Consider the following 22,527-nt stretch of genomic DNA (forward strand, 5'->3'; position numbering starts at 1 on the left):
TTGCTATAGTAACCAGTGATGTCATGAAAATAACCACAACATATTCACCAATCATTGGGCATTTAATATTTGATACCATTATTGTATCATCAACTGATAAAGATTTGTAGTACTAACCCGTTAAAGTATAAGAGCTGGAAAGTGCTGGAAACTGTTACCTGCAGCCACAATAAAGGGACTGTGTCACGGGGATTTTCACAGATTTTTGATCTTAACTGTTCTGAAATTAGTGGTAGGCAACTAAACCCTAAAATAAACATTAATTTGTGGATAGAAATCAAGCTAAGGCTATACAAATCAATATTTTTAAGACACATGGAAACAATTTGAAAATGTTTGGCTTTTTTTTAAATTGCTTTCCGTTTCCATCTGAGCCATCTGCAGCCAAAGATGCTTGTTAACAGTTTCAGTGCTCTAATATAGCAATTTTTAATAAAAATATTCTATTAATTTTTGGTTTCCTGCGACACAAATATAAATTTTGGCAGTTCAAAAATTAGTTAAAATCCATGACATAGTCCCTTTGAGTGAGCACTTAAGTTGATGTTATATGCAACCAGATCCAGAGGTACAAATGTAATAACATTGATGATTTCTGAATTTTATATAAAACACATACAGGTAATAATTTTTTTATTGACTGGTAACTACAAATTATGATGTTTTCAGGGGAAAGTACCCTGCACATGGCGATAGTGAATGAGAATCAAGCCATGGTTCATTTCCTTTGTAAGCATGGTGCCGACATTCATGAGCGAGCCTATGGGGCTTTCTTTTGCCCAGAAGATCAACGAAAATCAAGAAAAGACCATCCCAGTATAGGGGAAATCATTCTTAGTGAAGAGACCAATTATGAAAGGTGAGTGTAAACACTACGAAAAGTTACATGTTAAGTACATGTCAAAAACACAGTATACTTTAAACCCACAAAAGGCCCAATTTTAGCGTAAAAATACTGTATATCCAATTTAAAATCCCCTGGACTGGTATACTGTATACCTAGAAAACCCTGACTGACCCTGTGTACTGGGTCATGTAGTGTATGCCTAGTGCATGACTTTGACTCATGGAATGTTGGTGTCAAAAATAATATCATAAACAAAGTATCAAAATTAACTTTGAAATAGAAGGCAAAAATAATGCTGGACATTGTTAAAAGTAAATCATTGCTTGTTTTATGTATGATGATCAACCGTTCTAACACAGGGGACCCAAACGCTGTATTAGTTATACATAATCTTAAAATAAAAATGTTCTTATTTACCTGTGTTACGGTGTCTTTTTTTGGCCGGTTTGGGGGCGATTTGTATCAAGCGAAGGCGGTTTATGTTGCGAGTTTCAAACAATTGGTCTGTTGCAATGTCAACACGACGCTCCTCAAGTTTCAATTGTTATTAACTGAAGTTACTAACACCATTAACTATTAACTGTCCTCGAGAGGAGTTTCGTGTTTCAATTTAACGGTCACGAGACGAGAAGAGAGACAAGGGGAAACTCATTACGAACAGTCGTACAATCATAAGCATTTTTTCCTTACGCATGGATATGCGCAAGGAAACACGAGCCAGCAGCCGGCAGCCGTTGACGGCGATTACCACGACACGCGAAAATCATGGTTCAAATCCATTTAATTTCAATGTTGTTCACTAATGAGTATTTGAATTTCCGTTCTGTTTCGCTCAGCTTTTTTTCGAGATAAAAAACCACATTTATGAGAACAAGTAGAACATATTTTAGCTTTTGTACGCTTACCTTTTGCTCCCGGGTGTGATTATAGAAAGTAAATTAGTGAATAAGCAGCGAATAAACATTTCTCCTTTCAATGTTACAAAATTTTGAATTTTGGATTAACGGTTTTAAGATACTAGAAACGGATGTCGCCTCTTGTTATCCTGGCTTAAATCAATACTCACATACCCACTGTTGGCAATTCATAATCCACAGTGTAAGTGGAAAAATTACATCCATTAGCAATCTTATTGATGGTTACCAAACATGTTCTATGTGACGATGTTACATTTACTCTTTCTTCTTTAGACATTTGCCGGTCCATCCACGCAGATAACAAAAAAAAGAAAGATTTCGGAGACCTACGAAAGTAATCACTTCCGGTCAAGTCAAGTGTAGTCACAGATCGGACGAAAAGCCACATCATAAAACAACCCAAAACTAATCGGGAAAAAGGGGGTCGAAACAAACAACACTAACTTGACATGAATATTTAACTTTCATTTAACCGATCGGTAAAGTTTTGGCAGATTTTGTTGAGTAACAAGAGATTATTACGCCTCAAATTCAAACTACCCTGATTTTTAGTTTCATCCCTTGTCTCCTTCTCTCTTCTCCCCCGCGAGGCCGGGGTTAATAGTTAATAATAACAATAAATGAAAACTTGAGACGTAATTGAGGTGCATTGTATTGACATTGCAACAGACCGATTATACGTAAACCGCCTTCGCTCTGATTCAAATTGCCCCCAAACCGGCCAAAAAAAAAGACAGGTAAATAAGAACATTTTTATTTTAAGATTATGTTAAACTAATACAGCGTTTGGGTCCCCTGTTATTTTGTTTTTAATTACACACTTTGACACATCATTTTGTGGAGGGTGACAGGTGGGTGGGAGCCTAGGACAAAAGGGGTGGGAAGCGGGAGAAGGGAGGGCGGGAAGCGGGATTCCAAAGGTGGCGGGAACCGGGAGAAAACGAGTAAAATTTCACAACATTTCGTTATATTTTGCAATAGATGTTGGACAAAAAGGAGAGAACGGCTATGGAAAGGCGAGGGATCGGGAGGCGGGAGTAAAAAATGCGGGAAGCAGGAGTAAAAGGCACGAGAGGTGGGAGGTTCAGACCCCCCTGTCCCCCTCCACTATTTTTTAAGTGTGCATATATGTGTACCCACTTTTTTTACAGCAACACATACTGGGGAGAATATCCACTGTCATTTGCGGCAAGCCTTGGCTTGGAGGATATGGTGCGATACTTGTTAGCTAGAGGGGCGTGTCCCAACAAAAAGGATACAAATGGCAACACTGTCTTACACATGATGGTTATACATGATAAGATGGTATGGTATTAATAAATTATTAATAATAAATGCTGTCTATTAGTCTGAGTGGCTATTGATATTTTTAATGAATGATTTTTTTCTAAATTGAAAGTTGTGAGGCATTATTGTGACTGTTGGCTTTGACTATTTTACTTGAGGACACACTTATATTTGTGTTAATATTAATTTTTGAATTACCTAGTTTTTGTTAACATTTTTGTGAAAATGGAATGGGCATATTCTGCTTGTACTTTAATTTAGCAATTTGGCCAAAAAATACAATGAAACAGAAAATACTATAAAAAAAGTTAAAAATAAATTTTGGAAGGTCTTAAATTTCACGAAATTTTGTAAAATTGTGAAAATTAAGTCCCCCGAAAACAAGAAACAAAAAAATATTATTAACGATTTTTGTTCCACTACTTAAATATAATTTTTTATTAATTTAAAGATTAGCAGGTTAAAAATGTAGGGGTGGTTAATGGTCCTTCAAAAAAAAAAAAATTTCGCAAAATTGTAGCCAGATTTCAGGGGTCTCGTCATCTTGAATTTTTCTTGACGTCTTGTCTGAGTCTTATTTTCTTTTGCAAGGCAAAAAAGTCTTGGGCTCACAGAAAAGATATCAGTCCTGCCATCTCACAAAGTCGTGCATTTACCATTCGACACCCCTAATTAATGTCATTTGAAACATTTAATTGCACGGCTTGGTTTAAGTGTTCTTTAAATTTAACATGTAGCTTGGCTTTTCTTGCACAGTCTAATCAGTCTATTTATCTTGTGTTTATCAAATACCAGTTAAATTGTACGCAAAAAGTTATCAATGTTATAATAACTACTGTTTCAACTGTGTGATGATTTTCAGGACATGTATGACCTCATATTGGATTATGGCTGTTACTGTGGTCAGTGTGATAGAAAACCACTCACAGATATTGAGAACAACTTGAAATTGACACCGCTAACACTTGCTGCCAAACTTGCTCGAAGAGAGGTACATGTTTTTCTGAAACTTTTTTGGACAAAAAGCCAACAAATGTCAGCGTTACATTATGTTTTTTTTTTAAGATCACTTGTCATTGTATTTTATGCCACTTTTACTGTAAAAAAATACTGCAAATTTGTTTGGAACCAAATGTGGTCAAGTTGTAAGCTTCTTTGTTGTTGGTGATGCTCCTCATACTCCAAACTACTAGAAAAAAAATGCTACATGATATGTAACATGTAGTGAAGAGTGTGACTGGAGAGTGGCCGATTCCTTCTATGGCACACGCCTGCAGAGAATCACGGTAGTTATATTCATTGTTGCTAAGTCTGGTGCAACCTTGTGCATGGTTTGACGAATACAACTACCATGATTCCCTGCAGGCGTGCGCCATAGAGGTAATCTGGCATTACTGTCCATTTGCCAAGCAGGTTCCAATTCAAGAATTCAAGAATAAATTGTTTATTAACTTTTTGTGGTGGCAATTAAGAGTATTTTCATAAGAATGGTACCTGGTGTTTGAAGGAGCAGTCACCCAGACATTTTAGGCTACACAAACATATATACCGGTAATTTGGGCTTGGGTTAAGTTATGTCAAGGCTTGGTCCTTGGCTGAAATGATAATTATGTATTATTAAATAATGATAGTGTATGGTACTAAATAAATATCTGATTTCATATATAGGCATCATTCAAAAAATAATTCTCTTGTTTGTGCGACAGATGTTTGATCACATTCTCACTCGTGACAGAGAAGTGTTTTGGCAGTATGGTGAAGTGACGTGTGCTGCATTCTCACTCAAAGAACTTGACACAGTAAGAACATTTTTTACTTCCAAGTACAGACTTAGGTAACTTATAATAAGGTACATGTAGTTTCAACTGTATACTGTATATTTATTACATTGTATTTAACTTGAGAGCTCTCAATAGTTTTACTTTTCAGAGTTTACTCTTTGGTTTCTAATTTCTTTCCAAACTCTCTTTGAAAACCTTGTAATTTGAAATGTAATTATTTGAAAAGAAGAAAAGGGGGGATCATTAATTGTCAGTTTTGACAAAGGGGTCTATGACAAGAACAGGTTATAATCACTGCTTGCATCCTTGATAAAAAAACTATTTGTTATGAAAAAGTGGTAAGACTGTGCATTAACACAATGTACATTGTATGAGAGGCACAGTGGGCTAATGAGTAGTGCGCTGGACTCTAGTTCAAGCAGCCTGGGTTTGAGCCCTGGCTGCAGTCACTTTGTTGTGTACTTGGGCAAATTGCTCTCACAGTGCCTCTCTCCACCCAGGTACATGTAAATAAGTAATGGCAAATTAAACACCAGGGGATAACCCTGTTGTAGACGTAGCTATCCATCGGGTGGGAGAAGAAATACTTCAACTAGTCACTTAAAGCTACGGAAAACAGAGGCGAGCGCCAAGCTGGTGGGCCACTAGGCATGAATACAGACTTACCAAGTTAAGATGTGAATCTCAATGGTGGGTATTGATGATCCACACTGACTTAGAATTTCTCTTAATTTTTCAGCTGAGTTGTGATGGACACATAAATGCAAACTGTGCTCTTAACATAATCACACATGAGGTAATATAAGGGAGACTCACACAAATGAATGAAGAAGGCAGCAAGGAAAGAGAAATAACTAAACAAAGAAAGAAAGAACAAGAAAGCAAACTAATGAATAAACATAGTGAACAAATAAATAAGTCAACCGACCGACCAACTGACCGACCAGCAAACAAACAAAACAAAACAAAGAAACAAACAAGCATGTAGCAAGTTAGGTATGGGAGATCATGAAATTTTAATCTTGGACATTTAGTATTGATCAGCAGAACAATAAATATTATTGATTAGACTGCTATTTTTTTTGATTTTGCACCATTTCCTCAGTTTGCATACACAATAAGTACCTTGTGCATCATAAATCAATGCCTGTACATCCAGTCACCCACTACCTTAATCCTCAGCTGTATGTCGATCATTTATATGAGGCTGTTGGTTATATAATTATGCAGTCTTTCAATCATTGGTATGTTTTATTATAGGAATCAGTACCACACTTGGCCCTCTTTGATGGAATCCTCAACAATTTGCTCAAAGAGAAATGGAATCATGCCTGCCGTTATAGGTGTGTCTCCTCTAATATTATAATGTGAAACTAGGAAAGAAGAAGTTTCAGCACATAATACTACAGTCGAAGCTCTCGTAAGCGGACACCCTCCGGAAGCGAAAAAAGTGTCCGTAACTGGAGCTGGCCGCCTACGAGAATGGCTCTTGTAAGCAGCCACTAGAGGTGTAGGGGATAGATGGCCGCTTACGGGAATGTCCGCTTACGAGAATGAAAAAATACAGAGTTTGTATGGAAGTTAAAACAGGGTTTCAAACAAGGCGGCCGTAGGTAGAGCTGTCTGCTTATGAGAGTGTCCGTTAAGAGAGCTTCGACTGTAATTTGTTTGGGAGGCACGGTGGCCTAATGGTGAGCACGCTGGACTCCGGATCAATCGGTCTTGGTTCGAGCACTGGCCAAGGTTACTTTACTCTCACAGTGCCTTTTTTCACCCAGGTGTATAAATGTACTGGCGAATTTAATGCTGGGGGGTAATCCCTGTGATGGACTGGCATCCCATCCTGGGGGGAGTAGAAATACTCCTAGTCGCTTCATGCTACGGAAACTGGGATAAGCTTTGGCCCGAATGGCCACTAGGCTTTGTTATACGCAGACATTACCTACCTACATGTACCTTATTCTAATTTGTATTAAGCAGTGAAAGAGCTGGCCAGCTATTCAGCAAGAGAGTCAATCATTGATCAGTCAGATCAGCCAGTCAGTCAGTCAGTCAGTCAGTCAGTTTAATTATTTAATGTATTAGTCTAATACAATTAAGGTCGTTATTCTTATCTAGCCAGCTGGTTATCACATGTAACTCTCACTTGTCACAGCTGTATAATTTTTGATCTGATTTTTGTTAGTACTTACACTGTACTGTATCTATATGTTCTTGTCAGGTTTTATCAGCTTCTTGCCCTGTACATTCTCTTTCTCATTGCCTTCAGCATTGCTATACTCCTTCGTCCTCTTGAGGTTAGTTGCAGCATTTTTTTCTTAGCCATGTAGAAAAGCAATATTCATCCTTTTGAAGAACCTTGAACTGTATTTTTTATTATTCATGCTCACTCAAAGATCCTATCCCCCAATGTAACTGAAGTCATTTTACATGTACCGTAATGATTCGATTTAGCGCCCTCCTTCCAATAAGCGCCCTCTTCCGAATAAACGCCCCCCTTCGAATGTGTTTTTATCAATAAGCGCCCCTATTCCAATAAGCGCCCCCATTCTAGTAAGCGCCCCCATTCTTATAAGTGCACCTATTCTAATACGCGTCCCCTATTGTGGATAACTGCCCCTACTACTCCTACTGAAGTCATTGACGTCATATATTTACTTCGAAAACGAACAATTCTTTTAAAAGTAACTGAACTTTCAACAATTTGCTACTGTTACAGTTTCTGTCATTGTTAGTTATCTTAATATTTATTAAAGTTTTGTTTTGAAGATTTAGTTGTTTCTCGAAAAATTAAATAAGCGCCCTGTCCCGAATAAGCGCCCTGTCTCGAATAAGCGCCCTCCTTTGAGGTGCCAAAAGTAAATAAGCGCCCCGGGCGCTAAATCGAATCATTACGGTATACATGGCTTGAGCTAAGATTTCAACATTCTTTTAAACTTATTTTCCTCCTTGTTGTCCTTTTAGGACCTGGACTGTTTTAACGGAACAAAGGACAATGTTTCTCTGTCCTTCACATTGGATAATTCCACTGGAACCTGGACGCTGGTTAACAACACACCTTGTGATCATTGCTTTCTTCTGAACACAATTAAAAATGATACTGCTCAACAGGTGTGTGATTGGTTGAAGTGTGTGACATTTTCAGGTGTGCTGTACTGAATTAGCAGAAAATGCCATTAAAGGGGCAGTATCACGAGAAGTCTCCTAAGTTTTTGTTTAAACTATGATAGAATTATGTGGGTTCACTCAGTGATTAACCACATAACCTTTGAACAACAAAAGAAAGGCACAAATTCATTCTCCAAGGTGTGAATAAACACAATCAGTGGTTTTTAAACTTGTGATTTTCTTCCAGGTAACACTGTTAAACTTGAAAACGTTGGCCTGACTTTTTCAAGTTTTAGGCCAGTACGTTTTATCAAGACCAGACTACTATTAGTGGATTTCCATTTAATACCAGCACCTTCATTGCATTTTCAAGTAGCACTAAAACATGGTGACACTGTCCTTTTAAAGATGTACTGTGGATGACAAGGGAGGTAGCGAGAAAGGAAGGAAGGGAGGGAGGTAGTTAGGAAGAAATAGAGAAAAGGAGGGGGATAGGGTGGTCTCAGAGAGAGGTAGGTAGGGAGGGATCGAGGGAGGAAAGACAGAGTGGGAGGGAGTTATAAATCACCATAACCCACCGATTAATTTTCGCATGCGCTTATTGGACAAAACACATCACATGGTACAAAATGGGACAACGGGTATCAGACAAAATCAGACAAAATACCCTGTCCAACTGAGACAAAATAATCCGACGCCTGATTTTATAAAGCAATGGAAAACAAACAAAAAGGCATCTTTTCAGGTCTCACTTTTTTTTATCAAATCACAGTGTTGAAAAACTACTTAAACCAATCAATTTGCAGTAATTTCAATTGCAGTTATGGCGTGATTATCACTGTGTTTTTCCTATTAACTGGCGATAAAGCGTGTTGTAGAAAGTAATCGGAGGGTTATAAAATAAATAAACCCCTTTCTGACTTGCTGATTTATTGGAGAATAATGCCCTTGGCTGAAAGATTGTCCTTGAAATTTCACAGTTGCCCTCGAAGCTTTGCTTCTCGGCGAACTGTTCATTTTTTGGACAATCCTTTATCCTGGGGCATTATCCTCCAATATACTAGCCGCCTGAAGGGGTTTATGTACTAAAAAAAATAATACTGCATCGCCTGAATGTGTATTTGCCAGTATATGTTCAAAACAATTTTTTGTATGTGATTTTGTCCATGTCTGAATGGTCTTATCAATTTTGTGACATTTCTGTTTTTTCAAAAACACAAGACAAAAATTTTAAAAGAGTTTTCTTGGCTCAGTGTTATCCAATGGTATGATCCATGGGAGGAATTAACTTAACATTTTAACATGTACACAGGTATACTCCAAATGCTGACAGGAACTATTCATAGTCAGTGTTCTGTGTTCTTTTTCAACAGGTTCGAGCTGCTTTTGAAATCTTGACACTGCTGTTTGCATTTTTATATATCCTTATCCTGATCCGAGAGGTGATCTTCCAGGAGGGACTCAAAACTGTTTTCTTTGACTTGGTAAGACTTTCAAATAAACGTGACAGTGATGAGTTGCAGTACTATGCTTAGCGATTGGTTAAAAAATCCTGTGCATCTTTCTCAGCCAACCAGAACTAGAGCGGTTTTCACCTGACTGTCGAAAGTAATTTACGTTTTGCTTGGTTTTGCATTACTATACTTTGTGATTGGTTTAAAAAAAACTCACGCCACTTTTTCAGCCAACCAAAAGTAAAACCAAAATAATCCAATTGTGACTTGCTCGTGTTTGTTTTCCCACGCTGCATGACGACAACATGTCTTTACTTTAAGTTATGATTGGTTTACTTTGAGTTGTTTGTGATTGGCCAGAGTGACAATTTTGGCACTCTCTTGACACTCAATTGAAAACTGCTGTAAGAGCAAAACCAGTCGTGACTCGCGTGCCCACTTTTCCCCATGCTTTGCACCGGCTACATGTATTTACTTCAAGTTTTGATAAAAAAAACTATATTTGCAGGTCCACAATCCTCTTCGGCTCCTGTTGACGCTGTCGTGTGTGTTGTTACTGACCTGTTTAGCAGCTCGGTTCACATGTTCAGATCACCTGGAAGATCATCTGGCTATTGCAGCTCTTATAATGGCCTGGCCTTACTCTCTTACATTTTGCAGGTGTGGAGTTACATGTAGATACCATGTTTCAAATAACTGTGTTGTTTTAATGTTGTTGTTTTTTGCAACAAACCTATCTCTTGTTACATCTCTTGTTCAGCGTAGTTTAGAAACCCTTTGGAAACCCTTGCTTGTATTGGAAACGCTTCAGAAACACTTTAGAAACCCTTTGGAAAGCTGTTCGACACCCTTTGGAAAGCGAACCGGAGCCTTTGGAAACCCGTTTGAAACACTTGGAAACCCTTTGAAAACCCTTTTGAAACCCGGTTTCACTAATATACAATGTTTGATAAGACGTGTTTTCGTATGCAGGGTCACAATTGACATGTTGTTTTTTATGTTTCAGGGGTTTTGCTCTGGTTGGGCCATTCGTGGTTATGATCTATCAAATGTTGAAGAAAGATTTCCTCATTTTCTTTGTCATTTACATGATTTTTGTGATTGGATTTTCGCAAGGTGAGTAAAATAAACAAATAGTGGCTAGTTAACAAGATGTTCTCTCGCACGCTGTGCCCACTTATGCACAAGAGTAGGACACTGTCACCATAGTTCCACTAAGCTTCAACAGCTCAGGAAAAATTGCCGTTGCAAACTTTTGGTTGACGTTAAATTTACAATTACTCAGATTCCTAACCGCTTGTTGGACTTTCCCTCCAGCAAGCAACTCCATGTAATTCTAAGATAATATATTTTTGTCTTTTTTTGTTTTACTGTTTATTTTTCAGCCATGTTCCTTGTAATGATGGGGTATGATGACAGAACTGTGCAAGAGAATCTATTCACCCGCTGGTTTTCTGCAGGACTTGGACTCATCATTCTTTCTTTAGGAGAGTATGAGGTATGGTCTCTCTTGTGAAGAGAAAGGATGGTGCATGACAGTGTGGTTCCTCATATTCCTAAGGCGAGAATGCAGGCACATGTGCACGCAATGTGCCTGCTCGTACTCGTCCACTTGAAACACCCTGAGAAAAATACTAGTTTTTCCAACTTAGCCTTAATAGGTTCTTGCTTTTATTCTCTAATGCATACAAACGGAGCGGTATAATAAGCAAACCATTTTTGTGCTACGGGAAAAAAAGAAAACAAGGAAAAAATGGAAAAGAAACCTATCACCTCCGGGATTTGAACTCTTAACATCTTGCGCCATATCCCCTGATACCTTCTCGAGTGGGCTAATCCGAAAGAATCAGTGATGCGAGACGAATACATCCTATATCAATGTAATAGACATTTTGGGTTTTTAACTGCAATTGTCACGTATGTTACCTTATTTCTACTTATTTAATTGCATCAACGAAATGTTGAATCACCTGCTGCTCATATATATTCAAGGTATGAAAACTTAATGTAAAACGTGGTGAAAAAATTCAGTCGTGGCTCGAAGAGCTCTTTGATTTTTATTTTGCATTATCTAACGTCTCCCATGTCTGATTTCAGGACTTGTATGGGCAGGTGGCAAACAGTAACTCACCATTCAAAATTTTGGGTTTGGTAAGAAGATTATTTTTATGACTGCAACATAATACATGAAAAAAAGCTCTTATTTATTTTAATGGGATGCCAGATCTTTCCTTCACAGTCATTTAAGGCTTTTCAGGCTCGGGAATGAGATGGGTGGGGGGACTACACTGTGCCTATCTGCCCCCTCCCTTTTCCTGGTCGCTTTGAGCGACTAGGCCCAGAAGATGACATTTGTGCCTTTTCCAAATGTCTAAGTTGCATTTGGAAGAAATCCCTGTGTTTTTAACCCTTAATTATGCTGAAATTACTCCGAAAAACACGTTTTTTTTAACCGTTAATTGATTTTTTGGCGCTACAGTCCTAAATTTCTCTAAACTTTGCTAGATAAGATAAAGATAAGATAAGAAACTTTATTTAAGTGTCAAAACCTTATAGCCTGGAAAATAATACCATACTAATTAGGGGACACTGCTAAAATGCACTTTCTGACACTGCAGCAAGTTTTTGATGAAATTTCCATGTAAAAATGTACAATATTTTACTTTGGCGCATGCGCATAAGCCAAAATTTGGACTTTTTGCTGAACCGTTCCGAATTTTTTTCCTTGCTCCTTTTCTTTTCGTTTTTCTCTGCTTTCTTATTCTCTCTACCTTTTACTCGGTGCATCCCTTCTACTGGCCTGAAAAGTTTTGATCTTTATCAATGGAAAAGCCTGGAAAGGAGACCATGATCAAGTACGGGTATATTGACCAGTTTTACCATCAATTTTGCACCAAAAACTGATCACGTTTTCTTTGATTAGCTCTGTCGGAATGCAGTCAATGTTCAAGATGGACAGTCCTGTGGAAAGGTCTATCCAACCTCCATTACAAGTTGCACGTCACAAAAATCTGCTGACGAGTATATTGGTGACGTCACAAGTGGTTGAATGCCCATTCCTCCAAATCCCGGAAAAATCCGGGCTTAGCATAATAAGGGTTAAGCCCATTTACATGACATTCTTTAGAACAACCAATAAGATTTTCAGAAGGGAACCTTTAAAGTGGTCGGATGCCACCTCTCGCAAAGTCTCACATGAATGGCTGGCTGCCTTTCGAGAGAACAACAGAACAAACAGCAGAAACAATGCCTCTAAAACAGTAGCTACTGCTACACTAGAGGACCAGTAGAATTACAAACTTACGAGAGCTGCTACACCGCTGTATTAAAGTCGTTACTATACTCTATTCCACAGCTTTCGTTTGTTCTGCGTGAGGTACATCACGTGCAGCATCTACAGCACGTAAACTGGTTAATAACTTGTATTGTTTTTGTTGCAGATCATGTTTTTCCTGTTTTTGATCCTCGGTGCTCTGTTAATTGTCAACATGTTGATTGCCATGATGGGAAACACATACCTTTTAGTCGCAGAAACTAAGAAGGAATGGACAAGACAGGTAACAGAAAAGTCACTTTAGACCACAAAATTTTGGTTCTCCTTTTCTACATTTTAAATTATTGTAACAGCAAAGAGGTTTACTGTTTGATACAGTAACATGTCTTCTATTTTCTTTTACAGTGGGCGCGAATTGTGCTGGCCACAGAGCGCATGCTCACTCCAGAACAGAGGCTTGCGGCGCAGAAAAAGTATTCACAGAGTCTGGGTACTAATGGGGAGAGGGCGCTGATCATGAGACTGCGGAATCACGAAAATCAGCAACAGGTGCGAAGATAAAGTATCTTTTATGTTAATCCGAAATGGATTTTCCGAGCTCACAGGGTCAAAGAAAAGCCAGGAAAACAAAGTAAGGCAGTTTTGGAACAATCCAAGTAAATTCAAAACTGATGCAGTCAGTATCGGTTCGCTCATTGCCATAACCGTCGCCCTACCAGTCACCCCATAGTAACCAGTAACCTTTTTCACCGAAAGAGTTATACCAATACCACCTCCGCTGGAGAGAATTTGTCTTCTCTTCAGTCTTGACGATCATTTAAATCTCCGGCTCGTATGTTAATTAGAAATTTCGAAACCTCCCGCGAATATGTGGTAGCTATTACCACCATTGTTCCAAAATGGCCATATAGGGTCCATTCTGGGTCATAAAACAAAGCCTATTATTATCAAAGTTGAGCCTCTTTTCTTGATACGGTGACGAAAATGTCTGTTAAAACGTTATCCACCAAATAAATCCCAATCCACTGGATAGTGATTTATTCGGCAAATGGGAAAATCCTTCCTTAATGGAAACCTGTTGAGTGAAAAATCGCGAGTTTCCCTTGCCTTAATATAATTATTGTTCTAAATACTTTTGTAATTCCTTTTCTAGAGCCAAGTCTCCAACGACCCAAAGCAGCAGGCGAAAGCCAAAACGAAGAACTCTGTACCTTTACCAAGAAAGGATTATGATTGGCTAGACACGAGCATGTGATCAACTCTGATTGGTTGGACTAATCAAGAAATACAGTGATAACTTCTTAACTTTTCACTCCCACGGTTTTGTCTTAGTTCTGCGGATGAAACCCTAGTCATGTAGTATGTAACAATTCAAATGAAAGCTACTAAGCAGTTCTTTTATGTAGCACTGTTTGTTATGCTGCATTTCTAACTTGTTTTTCAGTCTTTTTCAAATGAAATTTGATATGTTCTTCATTCAAATTTCAAAACATGGGAGTGAAAGGGTTAAGGAAGTAGTACCGTTGAATTTTTCTAGTTGTTGTTGTCTTACGAATGGATATAAACTTTTATTTCAATTGAATGAGAATCGCTCTTTTTTATGAGCACTTTTTTATAACAAACCTCGAATTTCATCGGATCAGCAGACGGAATCAGTATCTTTTTATGATGTTGCATCGTTGAAGTAGTTAGTTTTTTTTATACAGGTACATTATAAATGTCATTTAGTAGTAGCATTACATTTGAATTTTCTAACGGTTTGTAGGCCATGTCACAGAGAGTGTACGTATTCAACAAACGTTGTACGTTTTCAACTCAAAACCAACGTCAGTTGTCAAGGTTCGATTCTCACAATAAATGTTAAAGGGACTATGTCACGGATTTTAGCAGATTTTTGAACAGCCAAAATTTATATTTGTGTCGTAGGAAACTTCAGTAAAAATAATGGTCCATTTTTATTAACAATTGCTATTTTAGAGCACTTAAACTGTTTATATGCGCGTTTGGTTGCGGATGGCTCAGACTGAAATGGATTGCAATTTGAAAACGTTAGCCAACGTTTTCAAGTTGTTTCCGCGCGCCTTAAAAAAAAAAAAATCGATTTTTATAGCCGAAATTTGATTTCTATCCCCAAATAAAGGTTATTTATTCAGTTAAATGTTCAAAGATAATGTTTTTCATGGGTAAAGTTGCCTACCACTTATTTCAAAACAGTTAAAGACCAAAACCCTGCGAAATCCCGTGACAAAGCCCCTTTAACCATACATATCATTATTAGATAAATCATTAGATGAGGGGGATTATCTAGCAGAATACTTTTCTTTTAAAGGAAAAGGCATTCTTCTTTCTCACTTAAGTGATAAAGTTGAAAAGACTTTTAGCCTCCGGTCTTGACTCAGTTGGTCAGGAACTTGCTGTAAAGCGAAACTTTAAAAGAGCTTTGCTCGACGAACTCCGGAACATTTTGTTAACGGAGAGCTAGTGAACAAGGGGATTTTTAATCCTAATGTTATTTATTTCACAGTAGTCTCCATACGATACAATATAGTATATAGAGTAATTATGTATATGTTTGTACGTGATATATCGTAAGATATCCCACATGTGACGTGATTTTTCACTTTACACACGAGCCTTTAGGCGCGAGTGTCTGTTTACGAAGAAAAATAATCATGTGAGGGTCTAACACAACACAATTTTATCCCATGTTCATAAAAATTCATGAGCGTTTTATTACGGCAGGGCCTGAAATCACCGCTTTATTCGAAGTTCTATACAGTCCATGAAATAATGCCAAATACGCATAGCTTTCCAGCGTTGTGATAGGTCGTGCTTTCCCATGTCATGGGATGAAGTGATGTTTTCACGTTAAATCAAATATTGGAAATAATATTTATAGCCGAGAAGGCGATGTTGTATTTATTGATGCACCACCAGTAGTGTTGTAAGAAACATAAAAAATAAACAATCTTTTCGTACAACCATATGCGAAATGTTTTCAGTGTTTTTTTATTTCGGAAAACAGAAGTACCTCTTCCAGTAATTGAACGCAAATGGGCCTTTTTCGAAATATTTGAATTTTAACTTGGCTCCGAGGCTAAAGAAAGAAGTTAGAATTTTGATATCAAAATTGACCTTTTGGTTTAGATAAACAACAAAAGGCCGTCTTCACTTTGCCCTCTCTCTCGACCGCCACCTAGCTCCCCCCCCCCCCCTTCCTTCATTTAAGCACATCTGAGTAAGCTACTGATTACCTCGTGAAATAGAAAACAGAATAATATTCCTGCCATAAACACAAAGGCTGGCAGCTAGAGTATTGTCGGATAAAAACATCCATGGTTAAGAGTAAGGAGAAACCCCAGATAAAATAAACATTGTTTTGAAACCTGTGATTTAACTTGTTAAGATTTAAAGACCTCAATAAGATCTTCGGGAATCTCGCGAATCATCGGAAGTCTTCGGGTGATCTTCGAAATCTGAAGCACAGGGCATTTCATTCATTAGGAATTAGTTTATTTATGGTCAAAGATTCAAACCCACGGAGGTTACTTGCGAGGTTTGAAATGAAAAGTCCACTGGCAAAACAGCGGATCCAAGAACGATCTTGCACAGTAATTTATCTTGTTGGAGTTCCAATCCAAGTTTTTTTGTCAACAACGGTTTGAACCATATTTGTTGTTTTTCTTTTTTTATTTCAAACCGAATTTCATTAAAGTGCCACTTTTCGTACTCAAGAAATAAAATAAAGTCATTGTAAAGTTATAAAGTCAAACTCGAAATGGGTTCCAAACCAGAAAACTTTAATTTTGTCTTCGATCGAAATTAATTAGTAGGAGAATTCCCGGGCTTGACCAAATTGCAATTTTCCCCTCCCATCCTCTCCCAGTCAGTTCGCGCGGAACCCAGTGAAGACGAGTATCTATGCTTTTTTCACACGCGAAAAACGAAAAAAGTTCGAATCCTTTTTGTTAATACTTCCGCAGAGAATCAAAGGGCATTTACTGGTCAATAAAAGACTGACTACACAAGAAAACAATGCCAATGTCGCTTGTCTTAATTTGGAATTAATAGTGCATTCAAGTTTACTGCATTAAAAACGACATTCCTCTTGAAGACTTCGCGCGCGCGACCAAAAGCGCGAGCGTTGCACTCGAAATCATCACAATGAAAATTAAATTACATCACAAATGACTAATGCGTAATGAGAGATTGTAAGCTTTAGTAGCTAAACGCACTTTCTCGAGGAGAGTTAAAATCGTTCACAGAGATTTTATTTGGATTGCAACTATTTTGTTAACATCATGAATGCTGAGTTAAGCAGAAAACGAAAACATTCCGTTACGCGCAAGGACGCGCAATCATCGCGTGGCCCGCAAAAAGGAGATTCTTTAAACGTGCGTGCGCCACCAAAAGTCAGGAAACTTGGAGTTGACTCAAAGGTAAGTTTTTGTTTTTTTTACTTGAAATTTTATATTTTCAATCTATTTAAACAAGACATGCTTGTTAAAAATTGTCCCTTTTTTCGCATTTTAGCCGTACAAGATCGAGAAGTTTACAACGGAGAAAGTACCCAAAAGGTTTGTACGTCTTGATTTCAAGCCGCGTAAAAGTTACTAGCATTCAACTCAACTCTGTTTAAGCTTTACTGAAATTAGTGTTTTATTTTTTCTCACAGCCGTAAAAGAGCGCACAGCGATTCTGATCTGAACTCAGATCACGCAGTCACGCGAAGAAAAAAGCGCTGCCTGTCAACTCCAGAACCAATTGTAAGTTTCTAAAAATGATATAACACTCAGATTTTGTATGGTTCAATTAATAGTCAAGAAATATCATTTTAATGCTAAATAAAAGGATTTCATTTCTTTTCACATTTCTATATATGAGCTTCATTGAAGTTATTTTTAACGTTACTTAGGGGGGAGGGGTAGCATGTAAAATTACTTCCGTTCTGCAACTTCCGTCTACACATTTTTTGTCCACACATTTTTTGCCCACACGCTGGACGACTTCCGCTTCCGTCCACATCTGATCCACTATAATACTCATTCTTTGAGAATGAGCTAAAAATGGGATGCCTAACGTACGTCTTTAAACTTATTCTAATGTAGGTCCGTAAAGCGTACACTTCAAATCGACCAAACGCCGTTATAATCAGTTCATTATTATTCCAAATAATATAAGTAATTTTAAGAACACAATAGTCATAGTATTTTTCTAACTAGAAAAAGACTGAACTTAAAAAAGAGGAGAAGGAGAAGACAGTCCCTGAGCAAAATGTGCCGACAGCGAGTACCAGCAATGGGCCTGTTCGCCGCAAAAAGACACGAAGAGGTATGACACCTTTCTGATAACGATACATTTTTTGTAATGCAAGTCCTGAGATATTGTAGCCTGCGTAGCAGGCGCCGTAGTTTCGAGCGCGCGTATGGGAAACGCGAAAGGCGCGAGGGGGCCACGCGAGGAAAAAGATCGATTTTTCCTCGCGCGGCCTTCTTGCGATCGCGCACTCTTTTAAACCCGCTAAAAAAAGTACACAGACGCGTGCTACGCAGACTAGAGATACTGTAGTGTTACATAGCAGCCAGTTTTAGGTGACCTTCCCTCCCTTCGTACAAACGTCGAGTTTCCATCGTCCCCCTCCCCGCCCCTGTCACCGCCCCCACTCACCCACACTTAAAATTTCACTCCATTGTTACAGAAGGAATTGTCGCGTGCAGTGGCACAGATAAATTTCGCGTTCTCTCTGACGTTTTAGGAAAGCGCGGGGGAAAGAACAGGCACAAGGGTCTGTCAGCATACGAGATGGGAAAACCTCTCGGGTCCGGGGGTTTTGGAGATGTTTATGCTGCAAGACGAAAGAGAGACAATCTACCGGTAAGCAATGACAAACATTTCATTCTTTGGAATGACTATCGTGCCTCTCGTGTAGTCTTATATGATAATGTTTTCTGCAAACATCACGTTAATGGAAGGAAAGCAAAGACTGGACATCATCCAGTCACTGAAAAGCTATTTCTTTTAAAGGATTATTTTAAATCATTCTTTTTTTTTTTGTTCAGATACGACGCACCCTTCGAACATTTGTAAGCTTTGCACATAAAAAAGGCACTGAGTCACTGCAATACGACCCTTATGAAGCCTTATGACCCAACTAGTGAATTTTACCAGTTCATATAAGCTCTTAAATATCTCACCAAAGAAGAAGTGGCCGGATATTTACGAATGGAAGACAATTAAAAGAAAATAGTAAATTGAGTAATTTATTTTCTCTGTCTAAATTTGTAGGTGGCCATCAAATTTGTGAACAAGAGTAAGGTCAAGAATTATAGAGAGGTAAGTTTAAATTCCTTTACCGATGGTAAAGTTCATCATGTTCATAGTGAAATTTGCTTTATATTTTTTTCATATTTAAAGCATTAAAGGTTTCACAAATAGCTAAAGTTAAAAAACAAACTGACCGGAAAAACTTAAAATTGAAGGAAAGCCTTACAAACAAATTTATCAACAAGCAAAAATAATTGGACATTGTACCTTTCTCGGTTCTTTCGTTTGTTAGTTTTGTTTAAATCCGATACTGTAGCAGTTCAATGGACAAATGATTGAATATAGGTCACAAAAATAACGAGTATCCCCCCTCCCTGGTAGTGATAAACTTATGGACTTTGACTAATTTTAACAATCCTATCCCTCCCCTCCCTTATTGCAGATTAATGGCCGACAGTTTCCAGCCGAGGCTTTCTATCAGCGCCATATTCACCACCCGAACGTCATTGAGCTGTTGGATATTTTCAGCCACGAAGATAACTTCGTGTTCGTGCTCGAGCGTCCCGAGAATTCTTCGGACTTGTTCGACTACATCGACAGGCGTGATTTCTTGGCCGAAGACGAAGGTCGACAGCTCTTTACTAATATCCTCGACGCAGCAATTCAATGCGAGCAACAAGGCGTAACTCATCGAGACATCAAGCCTGAAAACATCATTGTTGATTTGTACAAAATGGAGGCTAAGCTGACTGATTTTGGTCTCGCTTGTGACACACAAGAGGCACCATTCAGACGCTTTGTAGGTAAGTAAAGAGACCTCTAACGCAATTTAACATTACTAGGTAGAACCATTAAATGCTCTCTAGGGGGCTTTTTTAAATGAAGCATCACCAATGCAATTACACTGGCTTATCACAAAAAAACAAACAAAGTAATCAACAAATGAGAACTTGAAGCAAATACTCGTAACCGACGCGACAAAACGCACGTGATCAAGTCGTGATTGGTATCAGTTTTACATCTGATTGGATGCTCGGTGGCGCAGTTTTTATTTAACCAAACTTAGAGCTTTGTTTAAACCAATCAGGGCTAAGTAAAGCGCGGGTGTCAGTAAGACTCCTCAGTATACTGATGTCATTTTTCTATTAGTTTGTATTCTGTGATCTGTCAAATTTTCAGCGATATATTTCACCACTATTCTTACTCCAACGCTGGAAAAGGTTTAGGGTCTTCTCAACTCCCATGCTCGTGCCCTCACAACTCTCTAAAGAAAACGTTTATTAACTCATATTTACTTAAGTTTAAACTGTTCACATTACTGCAGGCACCCAGCATTACTGTCCTCCTGAGTTCTATTCTCATCGCTGTTTCCTTGGTACCCAAGCCACTGTATGGCAGCTCGGCTTTCTACTGACTGAAATGATTACTGGTGAGATGCCTTATGTCAAGCCACGCATGGCTCTGTACATGCGTCCATCCATCCCTAAACGCACCTCAAAGGGTAAGAGCTTGTATGATACTTTGGATTAGGCAACTATAGCTTTGTAAAGATAAAAAGGTTTTCTAATCATTTTAAAAGCATACGTATATCTACACAATCACGAATTTGCTTTAATTGGTACTGCTATTCCCGAACTCTCAAATTTGTTAAAAAGCGTTTTCCAATATGCCTCTATCCAATCAGAGCCATTCTTTCAACCAGTTCAAGTAAAACCCAAACCAATCATGTCTGGTTTAAGCCCGATTTTTCACCCTTTGCATCAGTTGCAAGATTTTAAGTTGCAGTTCTGGTCGTTTCTCATTAGTTTTTTGATTAATTTGGTTTAAGCCAGCTTTCAAAGTCCGTTAGAAAGCTGCTTTTTATCATTTTTTGCTATGGAAAACGTGAGAACATGTCTGGAGAAAATGACTTCTCTTTGAATAGAGCAGAGTGTAAAGTTCACTGTGTTTAACATACCCACACTGGTTTTCAGTTAGTATGCATGTGAGAAAGGAACAGAATCGAAAACACGATTTTATTGTTCCTTCAATCAAAGTTTTTATCGTAGCAACTACTGGATGTTAAACAGATTGCTTTGTTTTATTTTTCACAGATGCTCGAAGTTTGATCTCATGGATGCTGTCGAGAGATCCAGATGCGCGCCCGACCCTGGAGCAGGTCAGGCGCCATGCCTGGATCAACAAACCTCACCACTATTAAAGCGCATGCGCGCGGCGTACCATCAGCCGCGCATGCGCAGCAGGTCAGGGAGGCACCTGCCATGGAACAGACCATCTCCGTTCCAAGCCTCCAGAGCAGTCAACATCAGCGCCGTTTGCCAGTGGTTTCCATCAGCCGGGCATGTGCAGGTACGGGGGATCATCTGCAGAGAGACATTCCAACTTTCCGAGCCTCTAAGAAAGCAAACATCAGCGCCGTTTAGGCGAATAACACGAGACAGCGGTTACCATCAGCCGAGTATGTGCAGGCACAGGATCGATGCACCTGTTTTGGACATAGGAACTTGGTTCCAAGCCTCCAAGAAAGAAGAAAAGATCAGCACCGTTTTGACGGGAAACACATGTCAGCGGATAACCATCAGATGGACATGTGCAGGTACAGGAAGCACCTGTTGTGAACATAAGAACTTGTTTCCAAGCTTCCAAGAAAGTATAAATCAGCGCCGCTTTGATACTAAACACATGCCAGCGGTTACCATCAGCTGAGCATGTGACATTAGAAGGTAGGCCTTGAGCCTGCGATAACGCAAAAGATCACCGAAGCCATTTGGACTATATTTTAACTGTAACTCCCTTAAGAACAAAGAGGTTTATGATTATGAGTTCTAGAACTCTTCTTACTAGACACTGAGATTTGACTACAATTTAACGTCGATGTGTTAAAGCTACAGTTGTAGTCATTAAGAAGTTGACACCATTTTGCAGCAAGTAAAGGCCTGACATGGACGTCTTTAGAGATAAACTTTGACTGGAGTAAAGTCATTTAATACTTGCGGCAAATGGTAACAAGATAAGAGATATTTAAGCCAATTAAGATGAAATAAGATTCTATTTAAATCAAATGATCCAGTACTAAAAAAACAATCAGTTTACATAATGGTTCATTAAGACAAATTCTCAGAGACAGGGAACAAGCACCACGATAAAAATCTTAGCCATCACTGACAAATTTAAAAAAACATTAACTAATGTTGTTTGTTTTGTTCCTCCATTGTGTTCCTTCGTAATATGAGCATTTTTCGGCCAGTCGATGTTTCCGTGTATCGGAGAGGAACAAGAAGGAGTGTCGCTCGTGTGCTGGTATTCAATTCCTTTAGAAACTGAATCGAATTTTTCGTTCTCTGTGCAAGGATGGCAAGGAAAAAAGGGGAAGAAGCAATTTTAATTTAATTTGTAATTTTATTTTTTATAATTTATGTAATACAATTTTTAAAAGTTTTACTCCTCCCCACCGCTAATTTTTTACTTTTCCCAATCCCCTTTCCCCTTTCTCTTTTCCTGAGTTTTCCTCCCCACCTTCTAATTTCCATCTCCCCATTTTCATTCCCTTTTTCTTTATCTTTTTTTTTTTTTATCCCAAACACATCTCTCTCCC

The 22,527-nt window shown here is 38.5% G+C and overlaps 2 protein-coding genes across 3 annotated transcripts in view; both read left to right on the top strand.

Moving 5' to 3' along the window:
* The window catches only part of LOC144642181 (uncharacterized), a 29,689-nt gene extending 14,061 nt beyond the window's left edge, over window positions 1–15,628 (top strand). The window contains exons 13-29 of the mRNA XM_078501166.1: window positions 561–576; window positions 670–859; window positions 2,916–3,069; window positions 3,914–4,042; window positions 4,758–4,850; window positions 5,572–5,628; window positions 6,093–6,175; window positions 7,054–7,129; window positions 7,797–7,943; window positions 9,314–9,424; window positions 9,903–10,054; window positions 10,401–10,510; window positions 10,780–10,892; window positions 11,492–11,545; window positions 12,835–12,951; window positions 13,074–13,217; window positions 13,822–15,628. Coding sequence (XP_078357292.1) covers window positions 561–576; window positions 670–859; window positions 2,916–3,069; window positions 3,914–4,042; window positions 4,758–4,850; window positions 5,572–5,628; window positions 6,093–6,175; window positions 7,054–7,129; window positions 7,797–7,943; window positions 9,314–9,424; window positions 9,903–10,054; window positions 10,401–10,510; window positions 10,780–10,892; window positions 11,492–11,545; window positions 12,835–12,951; window positions 13,074–13,217; window positions 13,822–13,923 — 1,848 coding nt within the window. The 3' untranslated portion in view covers window positions 13,924–15,628. The remainder of the gene's footprint in view (window positions 1–560; window positions 577–669; window positions 860–2,915; window positions 3,070–3,913; window positions 4,043–4,757; window positions 4,851–5,571; window positions 5,629–6,092; window positions 6,176–7,053; window positions 7,130–7,796; window positions 7,944–9,313; window positions 9,425–9,902; window positions 10,055–10,400; window positions 10,511–10,779; window positions 10,893–11,491; window positions 11,546–12,834; window positions 12,952–13,073; window positions 13,218–13,821) is intronic.
* A 1,256-nt stretch (window positions 15,629–16,884) lies between these two features.
* On the top strand, window positions 16,885–22,310 carry LOC144643245 (serine/threonine-protein kinase pim-1-like). 2 transcript variants are annotated; one of them, XM_078502439.1, is made up of 9 exons: window positions 16,885–17,107; window positions 17,202–17,245; window positions 17,344–17,434; window positions 17,891–17,999; window positions 18,424–18,542; window positions 18,954–19,001; window positions 19,375–19,735; window positions 20,257–20,433; window positions 21,026–22,309. In XM_078502439.1, exons 1-9 carry the CDS (start codon window positions 16,970–16,972, stop codon window positions 21,130–21,132), a joined length of 1,194 nt encoding a protein of 397 aa, XP_078358565.1. In that variant the 5' UTR covers window positions 16,885–16,969; the 3' UTR covers window positions 21,133–22,309. The 2 variants fall into 2 exon arrangements, with proteins under 2 accessions (XP_078358565.1, XP_078358566.1); XM_078502440.1 differs by lacking the exons at window positions 17,202–17,245; window positions 17,344–17,434 and having other exon boundaries at window positions 21,026–22,310.
* Window positions 22,311–22,527: the final 217 nt, after the last annotated feature.

This window comes from Oculina patagonica, chromosome 2, assembly GCF_052425735.1.
Source record: "Oculina patagonica isolate OP01 chromosome 2, crgOcupat, whole genome shotgun sequence".
Lineage (NCBI taxonomy): Eukaryota > Metazoa > Cnidaria > Anthozoa > Scleractinia > Oculinidae > Oculina > Oculina patagonica.

What these genes read in the sequence shown, in the direction of transcription:
- LOC144643245 (XM_078502439.1), top strand. Translation starts at nt 16,970, where the DNA reads ATGAATGCTGAGTTAAGCAGAAAACGAAAACATTCCGTTACGCGCAAG. An exon ending in AACTTGGAGTTGACTCAAAG is followed by an intron (nt 17,108 to 17,201) that starts GTAAGTTTTTGT and finishes TTCGCATTTTAG; the next exon opens with CCGTACAAGATCGAGAAGTT. An exon ending in ACGGAGAAAGTACCCAAAAG is followed by an intron (nt 17,246 to 17,343) that starts GTTTGTACGTCT and finishes TTTTTCTCACAG; the next exon opens with CCGTAAAAGAGCGCACAGCG.